At 42.7% G+C, this 20,031-nt stretch overlaps 1 protein-coding gene across 1 annotated transcript; it reads left to right on the forward strand.

Annotated features, from left to right (window-relative positions):
- The first annotated feature begins 1,310 nt into the window (after positions 1-1,310).
- HOXD1 (homeobox D1) lies at positions 1,311-3,258 on the forward strand. The gene is made up of 2 exons (XM_024202716.1): positions 1,311-1,902; positions 2,198-3,258. Exons 1-2 carry the CDS (start codon positions 1,311-1,313, stop codon positions 2,515-2,517), a joined length of 912 nt encoding a protein of 303 aa, XP_024058484.1. The 3' UTR covers positions 2,518-3,258.
- Positions 3,259-20,031: the final 16,773 nt, after the last annotated feature.

The following is a 20,031-nucleotide window of genomic DNA, read 5'->3' on the forward strand; positions in this document are numbered from 1 at the left end:
AAATGAAGTTTACAAAGTTAGAAAGTTTGGTAGAGCAGTGAGACTTACTCTAATCTCTTTCCTGTTTCCTTTTATTTATTTCTGTGCCAGTCATAAACACTTAGTAAACACTATTGTATCACCCTGGGGAACATGAGAGCCCATTAACATTGTGAGCCCTCGGATTCACTTTCAAGAGACTACAAAGCACTTATCTGATGCAGCAGGTCCATTAATTGCTGTGACGTGCAGTAACATGGAACCCCACCCAGATTTGAACTGTCTTTCGGATGCATTTTAACCTCGGATTTCTTAGAAAACTCATCTGCATAAATGAAGCGCCTCTCGGAAAGGAAACACAGGTACAGCTGAGGATGAGATACCACAAAGTTGGCTAAAGACAGTTTTCGCCATTTATTGCAAGCAAGGATAGATTAAACTGCAAAGAGAAACCTAGGAACACCTCTAAGATACATGATACACTATAACGTACAAGAAACTTCCGCCCTCCACTGAAATACATAAAACATTACTGTTCTATCCCACCTAAACGGTTGGAACAGTCGACCTGGGTTTGGCCAGGTACATTAACGTAGGGACTAAGGCTTTTCGAGCATTTATTTTGCATTTGAAAGCCTCCCGGCAGTGCTCAAAGTGACCGGGATTTCAGTTTAGGGAACTGCCACCTCCCTTTGCCTCCCGAACTAAAACTGCAGACGGTACCGAGTCGGTCTCCCTGGAGTCCTATAACCACAATCAGGATTATAGCGGTGGTGCAAGGCAACAGGTAAGACTCAGACCACATGAAAACAGGCGACTTGTCCCTGGGGCGCGCTGGAGAGGCCGCCTGTGTTCTGCACCCACAGCACCAGCCGCCTTTACCCCATTCTTCCGAGCTAAGCCCAGTGGCCAGAGCCTCCTTCCCAGTCTCACCTTCAGCTCCCTCCCCTGTCCCCGCACCTCTGCCGGGGCAGCCCGGGTCGGCTCAGGGCGATGCCAGGCGCTGCCTCCTTGACCCTACAGGCGCCGCGAGGTTCCCCGGGTCCTGTGCGCCGCAGCCCGCTTCTTCCTTGGCAAAGTTTGCGCCGGGGCAGAAGGCAGCTAGCAGCACCCAGCATCCTTGAGGTGGGCTCTCCACGGAGGGCTACGATTGGCCACCGGGCGGCACGTGCCGGCCCTCTGGCTCTATATTAGGACAATATTTACCTCCGCCGCTGCGATGGCTCTGGGAGGAGGAGGGCAGGTCCAGAGAGCGGCCCGGGCAGCATCCGCGGGCAGCAGCGGGCTCCTGCCCCGCGCCCCCGGCCGCTGGCCCAGAGCCGCGCCAGGACATGAACTCCTACCTGGAGTACCTGTCTCGCGGCGATGCCCTGCGCGCCCCGCCTAGCTTCTGCCCTGCAGACCCCAGCGCCGTCGCCCTGCAGCCCTCGTGCCCCCTGGGCGGGGAGAGCGCGTACCTGGGCAGCCGGCTAGTGCCAGGCGCGGGGACTGCGCCCGGCCCGCCCCAGCGCCCAGCGCAGCAGCCGCGGCCAACCACGGCCTCTCGCTTTGCTGCCTGCGCTCTGGCGGGGGCTTACGACTCCGGTCCACCTGCTGCTGACTTCAACGTCCTGCCCCCGAGCTCAGGCTACGCCCTGCCCTACGGAGCCAGTGCCCAGGTGGAGGACGCTGGCGGGGGGCACCTGCGCTATGCAACTTCCATCTTCTCCGGCAGCGGATCGCCGCTCCCGGTGGGTTACAGCGCCTTGGCCGAGCAAAGCCACTTCCATCCCTGCCTCAAAGAACGGCCTGGCGTCCAGCCGGGGGGCTTCCAGAGCGTCTCCCCCTCCCCGGGGACCTACCCCAAGCCCACCTCTCCGGCCTCAGGGGGCGCGCTCGGCACCTTCGAGTGGATGAAAGTGAAAAGAAATGCGCCCAAGAAAAGTAAGTGTGAACCTCGGCGAGGGGGCTTCCTGGGCACAGCTCGCTCTTAGCGCTTATGGAGGAGGAGAGCGGCGCGCCCTAAGCGCTAAGAGCGAAACGAGGAGGGGATCGCTTGCAGGGCCACTTATTGTTTCCTCCTCTCGCCTCAAATACCCGTGAGCAATGAGCGCCCGCGTGAGACTTTCATGCAAAGCGTTACCTCTTCGCCTTTGGAGCCGGCTTAACGCCCAGAGAACCGGCTCCCTTGCGCTGTGCCCAGCTCTCACAGCTACTGAACAAACGTTTTGTGTTGCAGGCAAACTCTCCGCCTATGGGGTGCATAGCCCCCCCAGCACCGTGCGGACCCATTTCAGCACCAAGCAGCTCACAGAACTTGAAAAGGAGTTTCATTTCAATAAGTACCTCACCCGGGCCCGCCGCGTAGAGATCGCGCACTCGCTCCGCCTTAATGACACTCAAGTGAAAATCTGGTTCCAAAACAGAAGAATGAAACAAAAGAAACGGGAAAGAGAAGGGCTGCTGATCCCTTCACCTGCCGGATCCCCCTCCGCGCAAAGCCCCGCCAAGTCAGGCAGGAATTCTGTACCCTCCTCTCCTGCCAAAGACTTCTGCTGATCGCTGCAGTGCCAGCTGTTGTGACAGCTACTTGCGAGGAAAGGAAGGCTGAGTTTCAGACATTTTAAAGAATGCATAAAGCATCGCAACAGTGTTAATCCTGCACAACCCGAGCCAAAAAATAATGATTTCACTAAGGCTATCACTGCCAATGAAATATTTGGGCTGTGTCTACCTAAGGAATTATATGTAGCTGATTTTTTTTTTATGCCGGACTGTAACAATATACAAGTGCTCGTTATTGCAACTTGTTTACATTTTATTTATGGGTATATCAGGGAAAGCTGTCAGTCAAAACACTCTGCTAATTTCCTCATTGGCCTTATGAATTTTTTGGTAAAGTAGCCGGCACACGCAGTGCCTGTATCGGTTTTAAAGGTCAAACAAGACCACGCAGAGTCCTCCAGCTTAGTAATATTATATGCAACGAAAATAAGTTAAGGGAGTATTATTGCTATTAGTAAGAGAGCCAAAGAAAATGCAAACTGGCTGGTTCAGTTGAGTTTCTGCACTGACAGAGAAGTTTAACATTTGCACTACAAGGTGTTTTAAATTGTTCCTACTTTTCAATGTGCCTGAATGGGCGGGGGAAACAATCACCATTCATATAGTTCCAGTACTATCAAGGACTAACTGACCTGTTAAATGTCAAAACTCCGAATTATCAACGCTGTGTCCGGATTTGTATTGTATTTATATTTTGTGAACAACAGGCTTTGTCTTGAATAATTCTGAATTTAATTAAGTGCTAGAGCATGGTTGTTGGTTTTTATTGAAAAATAAAATACAAAATCACTCAGAGCTGAAAAGTAGTCAAAATTAATACATAGCTACAGAATGGATTCGAGTGAAATGGATGTGGGAAGGTTTTGGTGAACGGTAATAGCATCATTACTGTCTTGTCTTTATGCCTTCTGCCAGGGTCAGACTTTGCTTCAGTATGTTTGACAAGTTATAACAGTAAATACAATGCTTTTTGTCCCTCTTCCGAGGTCAGGGGTTTAAAAAAAGATTCTGACTGTGATGACAAAACCAAGAGGCACATATTGCCTCTTTCCCACCTTTACAGTGCAAAAGCCTACAGAAGTTTGCAAATAGGGTAGTTTTAATTTAAAAAAAACTTTTAGGGTTCACAGTAGGGTACCCGCACATCAAAAGGGCGCAAGGGGCCACATTCACACTTCCAAAGTCAAGAATCACAAAAGAGAGTTGAAGTAAAAAGGAACACGTGCATGTTCTTGTTTCAGAAGTTCAATGCATGACCTTCAGTCTCGAATGGAACCAAGAGTAAGACTCACGCTAGGGAATCTCCACTTGTTTTCTCTAGTAAATCACTGAACTACAAACCTTTGAAAAACATCCCAGTATCAATCCACATGGATGAAATAGTTTAATTACCCAGGACATCACAATCTTATTTAAAAAAGCCTAAACCGCTGGGAAATAAGTGCATAATACTCTCCTGATAAAAAATGACTACTGAAAAGTCAGTCATCCAAAAACAATCACTTCCATAAAAGCAGAACCCTAGCAATAGTGAACTCCGAACACATTCAAGATACGTTTTGTGGAGATCCCTTTTAACCCAAACTCACGGATTTTAAGAGTATGGAGAAATAAAAAAATAAAAAATAACCCGATCGGAAAACTACGTCACACTTTTCAATGTAACGTTTTCAATATTATTCTTATGTATTGGGCCCATCTGTTTTTCAACCGCGTAATGCTAATTAGCTCTCGGTTAAAACAACAGAGGACCCACAGTGATGTATCGGTATTTCAAAGGGTCTCCGGGATGGACGCATTCTCAATGACCTCCGCTCTCTCCTCCAGAAGTCTTTGATATGGCAATGCACCCTGCTTTGGAAAACACTGACATCTACACATATGCAAAGCGAAACAACTTCACGGAATCCCTGACATATATTTCCTTTTCCAAAGGGAACTACTTGAAAGTCTCTCGTCTGCCCATTCAAACACACGTATGAAAACACACGGTGGCTTCACATTTACACCTTGAGGGAGGAGTAAATCTGATCTCCTCCAAGTTATGTTGTCTTGCCTTAGCAAGATCCCATCCTCATTCAAAGCCAGATTCTGCTCGCGTTGATCACACAAAATCATCGCTGATCGAACTGGCAGTTAGCGGGAGTGCAGCAAGTTTTGGTTCCCCAACTCCATTTTTAACTGAACTTTTAAAAGGGGCGTGGACAGCTTCTATCCTACCCAAAGACTTCCGAGGAGAGCAGGGTCAGCGAGAGTTCAGACAGAGAAGAGACAGAGACAAGGAAGAGTAGAAAATACTTTATCCTTTGCACGTTTTTTGTTGCCACCACCAAAAAGGCCAAAATTCCTAAAAGCTCCCCGTTAAAAAAAAAAAAAAAGGTGTCCGTAGCACCTTATCTGCTCTCCGCAGGTCCATTGCAAGAATGAATGCCGGTTTGTAGTCGATGGCTGTAGCATCTACTGGATCCCTACTTTGTTTTCCCAAAGGGGACTGGCTTACTCCAGAATCTGTACAGTAATTCGAATAAACGTTTGAAAAGACATAAGCACAGTACCGAAGAGAGAGGCTATCAGGCAAAACTAAACCAATGCGATGATGTTGGGCGGGGGGGAAGGGGAGGCTGGAGTTTACGATGTCCCAATCATAGGGTTGCATCACAAGCTCCCATTCTACTCTGTTTTGCCCGATTGATTCTTACCTCCTGCCCTCTCCGAGGGGAGGGGCCGTTGGGCAAGAATGGAAAATAAATAGGCCTCACACAGCACTTGCAGCCTGATCTGATTACTTATGTTATCTTCTAGTTCTCAGGTTCTTTATTATACCATATGGTTAAATAAATGCTCCATATTTAATTAGTTTACAATAAATCTTATCAAATTTGAAAACCTCCGACTGTTAAAGTTCAGAAAGATTTGGTTTGCCTGCAGACATCTCTTTGTGCAAAAGACCAATGGGATTGATGGTTCTTTGTTGTGCAGTTCCAAGTTCAAAATGAGGAACAGACAAGTGAAGTTCATCCAAGTGTGAACAAGGCTGATCTCTCTCATCTGATTTCTGTAAGTCAGCACTTGTAGAATAAAGAGCAAGGTAAAACAGAGCAGAAGGAAATCCCAAAGGGCCTGTTTTAGACTGATTTCCTGCCTTTCTGGGTTTAGTTGAGAAGTCAGAATAACTAATGGCAAGGAACAAAATACACTCATGGCTAACAGAATTAACAAAAAAAAAAACTAAATAGATGTTATACATAAAATCCCAGTTTAAAGGGGGATGAATTTCAGGGGATTTGTGACTTTAGGGTGGCTGGATAGAAGCCAGCCCAGATCCAACAGTTATTGCCGGTTGTTGGCTGCTTGCTGGCCTATGTGAAATAGGTGTAGTGGTCTCACTGTGGTTCCTAGTTAGCAGTTGTCCACTATCACAACTGGCACTACTTTTCACTCTGTTGATAATCTTGACAGAGAGCTGAGGGGCTGATGAGCCTGGAGACTGAATTGCTCTGCAGATGAGGGCTGAAGTACATTGTCTAGGTAGCATGGGGAAGCTAGCAATTCTCCTGTTATGCCAGTTCTGTGGAGAAAGAAGTTCAGTCAGCTGGTCTGTCATTAGCACTACACCTCACTTGAAATGTCTTCTTGTGGCTGGCAAAGGGCTATAAATATTCCAACAGGTGATTTGAAAATTCCACTTTAATTTTTACCTTCATGTATAATGTAAGGAATGGCTAACACTGTTGTGCCCCAGAACATGTTCCCTGAAAGTTGTTAATGTTTATAATTATGTCTTGGATGCCCAAAAGCAAGCCAAAACATATCTTGAATCTGCCCCTCCTTGAAGAAAAATGTCTGTTGTTGTTTAGGTCCAAGAGGCAGAAATCAAACCAGGACTGTGAACTAGATTAGTCAAATAGGCTGTGAAGTTGCAACCTGTGTGGATTATTACTCCAGGTTGTATCTTCTATCCCAAGGTAGGGTGACCAGATGTCCTGATTTTATAGGGACAGTCCCGATTTTTGGGTCTTTTTCTTATATAGGCTCCTATAACCCCCCCCTCCCGATTTTTCACATTTGCTGTCTGGTCACCCTATCCCAAGGTGTCCTTCAGAATAAGGTTGAAATAGAGGCATTTCCCTTTCCACTAGAACTTCTCTTCCTCTGAAGCATCAAGCATAATCACCATCAGCAGCTCTGCTGATTGCTGCTAACACAGATGGAGATGTGGGAGATCACAGGAAACAGAACTTTCCCAAACAGCGTAAAAAAAAAAAAAGACCAGACATCTCAGGCTGAATGTTGAGGTGAAAGACAGATGGCTGGGCTGGGGGGCACATAAGGGATTCTTGACAATGAGTGTGGTGTAAGTATCTTTAGTACTTGAGGGATGTGACCTCCCAAGATTGAAGTGTTAGGTTACACATTGTATTTTACTTGCATTTGCAAGTAAATTGTAACCCCCAAATTACACATACTTACAAACACAAACACACACATGCACAGACATTTCCTTTATGATGCATGTTACCATTTATCCCTAAATAGCTGATTCACTTCTTAGGTTGCCATTAAAAAAACACAGTAATTGGATTACCTGCATGAAACTAATTGCAACCAAAATAAATGTTTACAGCTTTTTATAAAATTAATGACACCAAAAATGAATGTTCAAAGCCTGTGCTGATCACTCACTAAAACACTAGAAAAATAGCTACTAACTTCTAACTGTCCTTTAAAAAAGAAAGTAAATAAAAAGGGAATATCCCAAACAAGTGAAGTACAACAAGCATTGGAGAAATAAATCCAAATCAAAACTTTTTTTATCCAAATATTTAAAATGACTTGATTCCTTTACAAATAATTTCTATTGTTTTTAAACACATTTTCCCCACCAAGCCTACTGTTAGTATTCCTTCTATTTTAATTACAAATACTCATACACATTCAACCACAGTAATGTATTTTCCTAACAGCATGTGGTTCTCATGCAAACTTCAAAAACAGCTGTGTTGCTTCTGCCTCTAAAGTTGTCACATAGCTTAGGGGTTAGTGGTTTGTCATGGTTTTCATTTTCGTAATGGTTTCCATGTTCATGCCAGTCACTTAGATTTTGAGGAATGTATCAATTTTATAAAAAGGTCAGGTAAAAGCCTCATTTTGGGGGCTGCTCCTGTTCCATTGAAGTCAAAGGAAAGACTCCCATCAATGTTAGTGAAGCTGGATGAGGCCATTAGACCACACCAAGCCACTTACAATTAATTGTCTCATGCCATATATTTTCCTGAATAAATACATAAACATTTGCATTGTAGCAGTGCCTGGCTCTGTATCTATCAAAATGACACAGTCTGAATATCGGGATGTGCTTGTAAATTAAGACTAAACTCTACAACTCTTCTACAAGAGTCAGAAACAATTCACTGGTATGAACATACCCACAGTCTGTGTTAAAACCTAGTGCTTATTTTAAATATAGTTTTTTCTCACATGATATGGGCAGCTTAATGACACCTTGGTTCCCCATGAACAATCTTAACTGTACACGTTAGTTCCTGTTCTTTTGCATTATTCTGTCAGCAAGATACCCAGAGGAATGAGATAATGCAACTCATGTGCCAATTCCTGAATAATTGAATAAAAATGTCTGTAATATACATGGGTGTACACATGAGACAAATAAATGATAGATAAGGTCTAACATTTATTCATTCAACATTAAACCGAGCAGTTGGGTGTTGCATATGTTCACTTTGATGCCTAGCAGTTGGAAACAGGTTGTCGGTTATGCTAATAGGAATAAAGGCACAGTTCATAATTCTCATTGGAATTAGTACAGTATTCCAGCCTGATCTTAGTGAATGCTCACCATGCTCTGCATTATTAAGACTAATGAATATTATGTGTTTTTTTTCACTTTATTTTCCCCCAGACTTCATTAAAAAAGAAAACCAAAAAGAGATGACTATGTCAGTCATAGATTACATTTTACCTAGATGCTATTGGCTTAAGCCCACAGTCCAAAAAAGGATCTGCAAAAAAAATTATATATTTTTGCCATAGAAGACATAACAAAACCATTGGCTTGGAAGGCTGGCGGTGCATTTGTCATTTTCTATGGAGGAAATGGCATACAGTTGCCATGTCTGAGTGGGATAAATAAACATTAGGATTATGTATGCTTTGGCTATTTAGATAATCATGGAAAATCTTGTTTCCTTGGAAATCAAATGCAGGCAGTAAGAACACATCACGTTTGAAATGGTCACATGGAATTAAATGTGTGTGGGCCACTTGCAATACAATACCACAGACCTTTCCTTTAGGGTCAGCCCAGACTACTGCGAAATATACTGTTGATTGCATAAATAGTTCTGTTTTCAGGATCAAGGAACAAAATGGTAAACCAGAAAACAAACATACGGACTATATTATTATCTCTTTTTAAAAATGTGAGCCCTCACTCTATTTTTTAGTAAAAGTTGGAGCAATAATTTACACATGAAAGAGTAAAATAAAACAAATTATTAATTGTCCTCTCAAAAAAAAAAAGTGCTTAGCAGACAAAATTACAAATGGAAAGACCTGCTGTGTGGTGTCAAATATTTTCTCATAAGAGCTTACAAACCTTGGATGACTTTTATACTTTTTAAACTATATTATTCTCTTACCTTAAATGCTAAGTAAATACTTATAGTTGTTACAAGTCCATTTGTTTGCTATGCAGTGGGAAATAGATATGGGAAAAACTACCCATAAGCCACATACATTGTCACCATGTCACTAATAGATGCCTTAAGTTTAGAGTAAACTCTTTCTTCATTTGCATTTTAAACTTAGGCCTTCCGTTTTGGCTGATTTTTCCACTGCACGTACTTATAATTACTGTGGGTTTTAACTGGGATAAGGCACCTTGTTGAATCAGAGAGAGATTAAATTGACTATCTATTTGTTCTCTGTACAGTGCCTAGCACAGTGGGGTCCTGGTCCATGACTGGGGCTCTTAGGCACTATGATAATACAAATAAATTATAATGATAACAACCACTGTACGTCACACAGTGACAGAGGACAAACTGCACTGTGTCTGTTTCATCACAACACACAAGTCAGTTCACATTAGGAAGTTAAATAAATACTTGTTTCTGGTAATTTACTATTTATTCCATTGACATTTTAGTGGTTCTAATCTGTAGGCAATTAAGTATGTAATGGGGTATGCAAGCCAAATATAAAATGTGTTGTTATTTACCCAATAGACAGTCACTCTGTGCTAATACAATTAATTGAGAATACTTTTGATTAAGACGATTTTTGCATCTGTGGGTCTTTGTGGCCTCCAAGAAAAGATTTATGGCGCGATGCATAAATCAATCATAGTTTGCACTAAGCCTTTATAGCAGGAGGGGGACAAAATGCAGTCCACAAGGTTCTGCTTTTGACCCATGGCTCCCCTCTTCTTTAATACAGAAAGCTGACCCATTGAGACTACAAGTCCCAGCATGCTATGCTCCATCTTGAGCTGAACAGGTGATGTTTACTTATTCAATTGGTTGAGCTGGGAATCAGGAAACCTAGGTCCTATTCTGGATTCTGCCACTTACTTGTTTTGTAACCCTGGGAATATTATCTAATTTTTCTGTGTATTGGTTGCATCTGTAAGGTGGGGATAATAATAATCACTGTGTGCTGTAGGGATGAGAATGATAGACATGTGCAAAATACTACAGTATTATAATTTATTAATATCTACCTTATTTTAAGCAAATTAGTTGCTTTCCTTGCACTCTTGGCAAGTTGCCAATGCAGCCCTCAAGTGCGCAAAGTTTTGATCATCTTTGATTTTTGTGTTTTGCCAATATATAAAGTTAAAATCTCAGATAATGGTGCAGTCTTGGGAGTTTTGTGTGAACATGGGATGCAGGATTAGGCTTTTTAGGCCATGTCTACACTACCACCTATGTCAGCAAAACTTATGTTGCTCTGGGGTGTGAAAAAAACACACCTCGAGTGACAAGTTACGCTGGCATAAGTGGTAGTGTGCACAGCGCTATGTTGGCAGGAGAGCTTCCCCCGCTGACATATCTACTGCCTGCCACTCATTGAGGTAGTTTATTATGTCGAGGGGAGAGCTCTCTCCCGTCGGCATAGAGTGGCTACTTGAGCGATCTTACAGCAGCGCAGCTGCATCAGCACAGCTGTGCTGCTATAAGCTTGCTAGTATAGACATGGCCTTATATGTTGAACAAAATTAGTACATCTCTCCACAAAATAGCTTCATCATGAAATGCAATTGCTTATTTTGTATTTGTGTTTTTGTTTCCTAAAACACACAAAGGTAACAGCCATGGAAGAATAATGGATTGCAAAGTAGCAATTAAAACTAAACAAACAAAACAAAAAATACCAACCTGAAGCTGCGTCATTTGAGTTACAGCTAGCACTCTCCAAAAAGATATATTTGCTACTACACTTCTACATAGAGCAAATTGTTAGAGCAAGTTATAAAGTCCAGAAAATATAGGTTTATAATGGAAACCACTGGTGCACCTTAACTACAGTGGCATAAACAGTGCATTTCTTACCAAAGGGTTATCAAAAGAATAACTTTTCTGTTACAACCTATGCCCCTGCAATGAGACCTCTTCACTCACACCAAACTCTGTTGACTTTAATGAGGCACTACATGAGCAGAGGGGTTCCACTTCTAGATAGCTCATTGCAGGAGTGTCATCTATAATTTCAGCAGTTATTGTTTTTACTAATGGCCCAATGCAGCTGTGTGTACATAAAGTTACTCACATGTGTAAGTGTTTGCTGGATCAGGACCATTCTTTATGAGGAAAAAAGGTGCATTTTGTTTATATACCCTTTATAAAAATGTCTGCATCCTAGTAATATGATTTTTGTTATGTTACTGCATCAGTGAAACCTGAGAATGAAGGCTTTATATCCATTATTCTTCATCTTAACTGCCTTGCTACACTAAATCTACATTCTTAATGTCCTTTTTTATGTTCCTTTAACAAGTAAACTAGATTAAACACAATAAAGTTTAGAGTGGTATTTGAAAATAGATGATACAAAGCCCACTAACAATAAATTTTTTAATGACTAGCAAAGATTGGATTTTGCCCAACCACTGTTCACATAATGGATGCAATTTAAGTTTCTGGTAATCTTTAGTATTAAATCTGGTGGTTAACATGGGTATAGGAGTATTATTTTAAAATTCAAGTATTCATATATTCACTGATTTATAAATGGTGAATCTCTCTCTTCATCACACGAGTGCCTCAAATTAAAAATTATAAAATTATAAAATTCACAAAATGTAAGTTAAAAAGGCTCTTAATAAAACCCATATATCTTGCTCTTAAAAACTGTTCAGAGGTCAAGTAAAAAACTTGGCAGAACAAACTTCCATTATTTTGCACCCTGAAACTTATCAGACCTGGTCTTGCATGCCAGAGGGAGTAGATCCCAAAAGCATGGGCCACCAACTAAGAACTCCCCAATGCGGGTGCCAGATTGTTCAGTTGCAAGAACTGACAGCAAGATTGAACCAATAGATTGTGACTGTCTTCACAGGACAGAAGAGATCTCTGATATAACCATAGGTGCTGGAATTAGGTGTGCTGGTGTTGCTGCTGCACACCCTGGCTTGAAGTGGTCCATCATATGGGGTTTACAGTTTGGTTCAATGGCTCTCAGCACCCCCACTATACAAATTGTTCCAGCCCCCCTGGATATAACTGGGTGCAAGACCACGTAAGGCGTTATAATTGTAATCAAGACCTCTAATTTCACTTGGATGTGAATAGGTAGCCAGTGCAGAAAATGGAAGCACAGCTGTCATATGCGATTTAAGAAATGAGCCAGATGGTGCTTCCTGCTGGTTTTCAAGTGAAGCCCCAAGTAGAATATGTTTCAGTTATCTAGCCATGAGATTGCACAGGTGTGACTTGGTGAGGTGAGGTCCATATGAAAAAGAACCATCATGTTGTGGGTCTAGCCATAACTGAAACAAATGTATTATGTATTACTAGAGTCACCTGTGATCCAAGAGTAGTGATGGTTCCAACCTACCCGAGACTGAAAACTATATTTTTAAAGGTCAGACATACACTAACAACAGCAAGTGCACTCAAAGTTATGGCTCAGTCCTCTGAATGTTGTCCCATGCCTATCAGCCTTAACTCCTCTTTTACGTGGGTTTGAGAGTGAGTTTGCTTTCACCCCCACCTGGGAAAGGAAAAAACACCAGATTCAGATTCTCAAAGGCATTTTGGCACCTAGATATCTGTAAGGTCTGGGTTACAGTGTCTAGGTTTAATGAAAAATACATGTATATCTGGACATCACCACATTTATATGAAACTGAAGACTTCAACAGCTCCCCATGTCACTGCTAGAAGAGGGGTAAAATGGAACTCTACTATGTGACAGCCCTTAAAGGAGACAGAGTGAACATTTCTGACAATCTATGACCTTAAGTAGCTCTGTATTAATTGTATATGTTGAGCTATGTAAAAATGTGATTTTTGTGCATGTAACAGGTGATCTGTCCCCTTCAAGGGCAGAAGGCCAGCCAATCCTTGTTCCATGGCTATGGCATGGCCCTATAAGGTTCCGTGAGTTTACATGCACAAAAGGAAGAGAGGAAGTGGTTCCAGGAAATTAGTATTTAGAAAAAATCCACAGTACTGTTTCTTTAAGGACCCAGGACCAGACGTGCAGGTGAGGGCAAGGTTACCCTGTTTCCCAGATAACTGGGATGAGCCCTGGGAAGGAAGGCAGCATATATGGAGAGATACTAGCAGGAGGAAGGTTGCTGATCTTTCCCACTATGGGGCTGGGAATAACTTAAAAAGAGACCAGCTGGGAGAAGCTGGTTTAATATTGTAGCTGGCCTGAATGAGGGCTGTGGGATTCTTGATCCTAGGAGAAAGGTTTAGCACTGAGGGCCCAAAGAGTTTTGGTCTCAGTAGAACAGTTAATGAATAAGCCCCAGAAAAGGGGAACTGTGGTCTAAATACACTGGCCTGGGAGTAAATCATTGCAAGACCCAAGAGGAAGAGGAGAGGGCTTGGGTCTGCATGACCATGCTGTGCTGTGCCACAAAAAGGGCTGTGCTCAGGGACGACACCCGCCATAACACTTGATGGCTAAGATTATGCTAAGCTAACAAAAGGAAGTGAGAAGGTCCCCTGTCCACAGTTTCAGCACCATCACTCATGGAGGAGACACCCATCAGGCCAGTGATTACAATCCATTCAGGCTTTGTCTTCACTGCCAGAAAAAGTGTGGTGGGTTTGGTTGGTTGGTTTTGTTGTTGTTTTGTTTTAACCATGAGATAACTAACATGCATTTGCTATCTCACTGTAAAATCCTAACTCAGACAAGGGTCTGAAGTAAACTAGATAAGGTCAATCACCAACAGGGAATATAGTCTTGACCTTGCCTACGTATTCACCGTAAAAACTATTTGTCTTCATGGAGATTTTACAGCAGGATAGCCTGAGTGAGTTAGTTATTTTACTGTTAAAACCAAACCAAATCACCCATTTTTTCCCCTGTGAAGACAAACTCTGACTGAATGGGTCCAACCACTAAACCAATGGAGCAGCAAACACAGGGGCATCTTCCTGCATCCACCTAACTGGATGCTCTGACCAACAGCGAAAAACCCCCCTGAGGCACCAGGAGGGTTCACAGCTGGGCCCTGACACAAATAAAAATGTTGAGCAATGTGGTAATGGATTTAACTGGCATAACAGGGGTTGGGGAGAGCTTGTCTCAATGGGGAAATTAACTGGCATAGCTATAGAGAAATAAGTTATTATACTATAGCTATGCTGGAATACCTCCTCATGTGGACACACTGTTCTGGAATAATAGTGACTTTATTCCAGAACAATCAATCTGCTTTCAAAGAAGAGTCACTTTTATTCCGGAATAGAGTGGCCACTTGGAGAATAGTTTATTCTGCTGTGGCTACGCTGGTCAATTTTCCCATGTAAAGAAGCCTGAGACACCCTCACAGAAGGAATGCAGGAGGGCTAAAAGAACAGTAGGGCATGTCAGTGGTGACCAGGTTAGGTCCCAAGAGGATCTTTGCTTTGTAAAAGAATCTGAGTTGATTTAGTTCTGTTGCTGTAACTGAAGAGGAAAGCCTTTCTTAGCTTGTAGTTAGTTAATCTTACACTTCATATTAGATGTATGTGTAGGCTGCTTGTTTTAAAATCAATTTATCACTAATGTTTTGTTCCAACGGTTAAATAAAAAATATTTTGTTAAAGAAGGCTGTTGGTCAATATTACTGATCACAGGTTCCCGAAGGGAGAATCAGGCAGGCATCCAAACTGAGATGGGACTGCATGGTAATAAGCGGGTGATTGTATTCAAGCCTCTTCTGATAGATCTAACGATCTCCATAGTAGCTGGTGTCCATTGTTGCAGGGAAAGCATCACCCACAGATTATAATAATATTTCCAGACTATACTCACAGCTAAAAATGAGACTAGTAGGGATCAAGGACCCCTATGAGATGAAGATGTGATTGGAGCTGTTTTCAACCACATTTTAATGAACACTGGGAAAGCAAACATCTATCCCGATTCAAAAGTAATATTAGACATGTAACCAACAAAGCGGTGCCAATTCTTCACCATATAATTTGCTTGTATGTTGTATCCTCATCCCCCGCCCTTTGTCTGCATATGTAAATTCTTTAATACAGGGATTTCCTGTGTTTGTAAGCACTTAGCACAATAAGGCCTGATCTAAACAGCCTTTGGAAGCTACCATAGTATAAATATTTACTCCTAATAATAAGAAAATAACTAGTATTAAAGTAATAAGGCATTAATAACTAAATAATCTGTCCCCAAAATGTACAGTTCAAAGGAAAGGTCAAAAGGTTTATTACTTAGAATTTGTGGTAAGAAAAGTTAACTAGAACACAGGATATATTTTCAAGAGGTCTGGTTGTCTCAGTGGTTGTTACTGAGATATGGAGCTTTTCATTTCCAGGTCCTTGGCTCAAATCCAGCAGCACTGGTAGTGATTAATAGCCATTTTCATTTGATGGGTGTTTGTGGACTTATGGGAGAAGTTGGTGCTAGTCTGAGCTCTAGTGGATAGCATCTACATTTAACAAAAGCTACCATTGTGTAAAGATCAGCAGGACTCAAACCTAGATCACTAGAATTGCTAGGCAACGGGCAGCTCTATGCTACCATTTGTCAGTAGCTATAACTTACAACCCATAAGTGGATGTACGCTATGGGAAGTCCAGCCTGCGAGACCTGATTGGCAGTCACCTTGGAGGCTTCTCATTGGTCCCTTGACACCATATAAACCCATGGGGCGTACCAGGAACTGTCTAGGCAACAATGTGGATTCTCAGTGAGTGGTCATGACTGGCCCTGCTCCTGGCATTGACTTTGGCTCTGACTTGGATTATGAGCCTCACTTGGAAGCCTGACAAGTTCTGACTACGGGTACTGACCTTGGCCTGGGAAGCTGACTTTGAGCTGTCTTCACATCTTTCAGGGTGGAAACCTGTGGCTCTACCACTCTGGGATCGCAGGGCGGCAGCCCTCCCTGTTTCCAACCATGATAATGCAACGGTGGCTGATTAAAGGGACTCCAAACAATTCCTTTCAAACTGATGTATTGTCTATTTGCCCAAAGGTACACAGCAAACAGCAAGAAAGGGTTAAACCCACAACGGACCTGAATGCTGTCTGTCAAGAGGCTGCTGTCTGCTCCCCTTCCTTTTCCTCTATGTTGGAGTTTTTTATAGCTTAGTGTTCTTTTGATTGTAGACCCTGGCCTTGGAAAGATAGGCTGGTCACCTTGCTGGGTGAGAGGCAGATCTGGATTTCCCAAGGACTAGCTCAGCCATTTGTTTCCCTTAAGGGCCCTTGGTATTCTTCCTGGAGATATCTTCTCTCTGTCATTGTTTATTTCCTGCTTGCTCCCCACAACAGTCTCCTTTGATTTTATATCCAGCCAGAATAATATAAAGCAGGTAAACTGAGCCACATAAAAGACTCAAAATAATACCTGTAATGGGGTAATACAAACCCTACACTGGATAAGAAAGAGGTAAGGAGCTGCTCTGGGCACAGGCAGCCCTGCCCCACTGCACCTGCAAAGCCTGCACAAGCTAGAGAGAGCTTAAAAAGGGAAGCCGAGTAGCAGGCTGACAGGGAAGGTAGTTGACCTGTGCTTTGAACTCCTGGGAAGGAGCACCATAGGAGTGCTTGCAGCCTTAGCATACTGACCTGAACAAGCCTGCAAAGGAGGGACTAGTGATTTTGAAGGCCAGAAACTTTGTTTTTGTGTTCAGTTATTTTCTTTACCCTGTGGAAGAGGGAGCGCTGGTGGAACGTGATCCAGGGAGGCAATTGCCTAGCACCCCAAAGTGCCGGGCTTAGTTGCATACCATTGGGCCCTGGATCAGAGCCTGGTGGACAGGGTGGGCCCACACTCCTCTAAGAACTCCTAAAGAGGGGACAATGACAGAAGTCTATCCCTTGGCAGGGAACCTAGTTGGGGAAGACCCTGAAAGCACAAAGGTGCAGAATCCAAGACCCTGAGCTAAGGGGAAGCCCTGAAGCCCTTGCTGATGTCTTAAGACTTCCACATTATTGAACTCCTTATGTGTACCTGGAAAGGAGTGGACTTGACTGTGATTCAGCTGGGGGCGGCGTCACTAAAATGACAGACCACCATAGAGTGGAGCTACAGTGAGAGAGGGGAACACCCAGAGGGGAAGGAAACATGCCGCACCCAAGCCTGACCACTTGGCAGCACTTGGTCCCCTTCACATGCCCTCATTCTCCACAGCATATGACAAGACTGTCTCCTGCTTTACTCTTTCCTGTAGTCAGCGTACATGTAACTGAATGGTGACTTTTTTTTTCTGTTGTAATATCTTTTCATTCCTCTCTCTTTTCCAGGTCATTGGCCTAGCTTTACTAATGAATAAATCTTGCCTATGACACACTTTGAAAGTGATTTGTTTCATAACTTGGTATTTCCTTGGCTTTTTTCTAACCAGAGTTGGACTCTGGGGAGATGCAGTGTTGAGTGTAAGCCTTTACAGCTATAATGAAGATAAGGCAGAGCTGTTCCTGCTCTTTTTACATTCAGTCAGTGGTTTTAGATAGCAGAACATTTAGAATTAAAATACATTCCCATATTTCATATATCTGTGTCCAAAGGTAAGACAGTACTCAGCCTTTCCAGAATATATGGAGGGGCAATCTTCTCTGGCTAGCTTCTCCAGTATAGGTTATAGTCGGTATTCTTCATTTTATGTTTAAACTTTGGCACCACTGATGGTAGTAACTAGATTATTATAGAGGAAGGCTCACTAGGAGATATAAGGAAAACGATTCACAAAATAAAATATTACTTTTCCTATAACACAAGATCCACACAGGTTTTCAAAGGAGTGTGACAAACCAAAGGGGGGAAGTGATTCAACAAGTCTAGGTGGAGCTTATACAGCTTTGTGCTGTATTTAGCTGTAAACCAGAAAAGTAAGTGTTCCTTAAAGGAGTAGGCCATTCCTTACAAGCACAAATAAAAGGCTACCCTCAAACCAGTGGTTCCTAAACTAGGGTTCGTGAACCCCTGGGGGTTCGCGAAATGTTACAGGGGGTTCTTGGGAAAAAATTCCCTAATGGCAGACAGAGCTGTCCCTAGGGACTCCGGGCAGCACGGGGCCAGCAGCCTGGAGCCCCTGGACGTCCAAGAGCTAAGCAGATCAAATCAAGCATATCCATCACACAGATGCGATTTAAACTTCAAGACTCCTTATAAGAAATGGAAAGGGAGGTGAATATTTTTTGCTGTTTTTAAAATTAAATAGACAGCTAGTATTGTTTTTAAAATTATTATGAAGAACAAGCTTAAGCTTTGTTGTAACGTGCATTGTTTGCCTGGACTGCTCAAGACCTGAATGCTTGTGTAGGAGGAACTCTTTGAGTTGGCTTCTTAAATACCTTCATGCTATTTCACATCTGATACTCCTTGATGAAACATAGGCTTGTCTTATAACAGGCTTATTCAAAGTGATACAAGCTACGAAAGTGAGATCTTGGAAGAGTGTTGCCATTTTCATAATGTAATAAAAATACTGTAATGATAAATGATAATTAATAATAAATAGTGTGTAATAAGCATGTCATAAAAACAAATGTTATATTTCCAAGATCACTGCTTTTATAATTTATACTCAGGTAAAGGAGAAAAACCCTGGAAATATTCATTTTTAAGAGGGGGTTCGTGAGACTTGACGTCTTAGTAAAAGGGGTTCACGGGCTGTTAAAGTTTGGGAACCACTGCCTCAAACTAAACTTAAGGGGTCTATGAAACAAGGATTGCTTCAGTCGAGGACCAGAAAGGACAAAGAGATCAAATCAACCTAAACAAACACTTCCTACAGCTACTGGCCCTCACTGTCAGCCAGCCCTCAATTAACCACAGCACATCTCTTCTAGTGTACTGCAGATAATTAATTCATCACAGCAGGGCCATCCCAGACACCCTACAGTTCTTTGCACTCAGGATAGGCAATTGTGAATATTCCGACAGCAAGGAGAGGGTTAATCCTATGCCAGCCTCTTGGAATGTTTTTTTAGATCCCATCACAAGGTGCTTTTGTAACCCACACACCTTCTGGGTGTGCTGTTCTGTCCCATCTAGTGGCACCGAGACCACTTAGAGAGAGAGATAAAATGAGTCTGCTCTACAGCCTTAGCTAACAGCCAGTTGGCTTTTAGCTCATGCTGTAGAGGCTCATGTACTAAGCTCCAGAGGTCCCAGGTGTTTGATCCCATCTGCTGATGAACAAAGTTTGTCAGTGTTACACTTTCATGCATTAATAAATCCTCTTTAATGTTAACCAGGCTTGTCCAGCAATCACACACAGTAGTAGCTCCTTAACTTTTCAGTTAGCATCTTTTGGGAATAAGCAGACTTGCTTAACTCCTTCTAACAGTAAAACTGTGAACAACTGCCCCACACCCAAATTGACAGGCTGCTTCAAGATTTTGCAGCATGGTAAGACATGATGTACAAATACCAGAATGGAACTTTGTGTCACCACTTCAACAATCTGAGTTATGACTATAAAAGCTTGTGAAAACGAGGATTGTTTCTATTCAGATGCTGCTTTGACATTCCTGGAATTTCAGCAATAGGATTATGATTCACACTTGAAAAGATAATTGAACTTCATTGTGTCCAGCCCTGGGTACACCAGGGATCTCTGTATGTGGGGAGATGGTGCAAAGAGCCTTTCAGCACTTTTCAAGGCTGGGGCCAGCACTTTTCAAGACTGGGTCTGGGCCCAACCCTCATGGAGAATTCTCTGCTAGTGACCCTGTTGGCATTAGCTACTTGAATAAGGAAGTGGAGTGGTGCAAAAGATGCTGTGGTCTCTGTTGATGGAACAGCTGTTGCAACATTCATGTCCCAGAAACCCAGGAGAAATTCTG

Source organism: Terrapene carolina, unplaced genomic scaffold (genome assembly GCF_002925995.2).
Source record: "Terrapene carolina triunguis isolate 2854851 unplaced genomic scaffold, T_m_triunguis-2.0 Scaffold62, whole genome shotgun sequence".
Lineage (NCBI taxonomy): Eukaryota > Metazoa > Chordata > Testudines > Emydidae > Terrapene > Terrapene triunguis.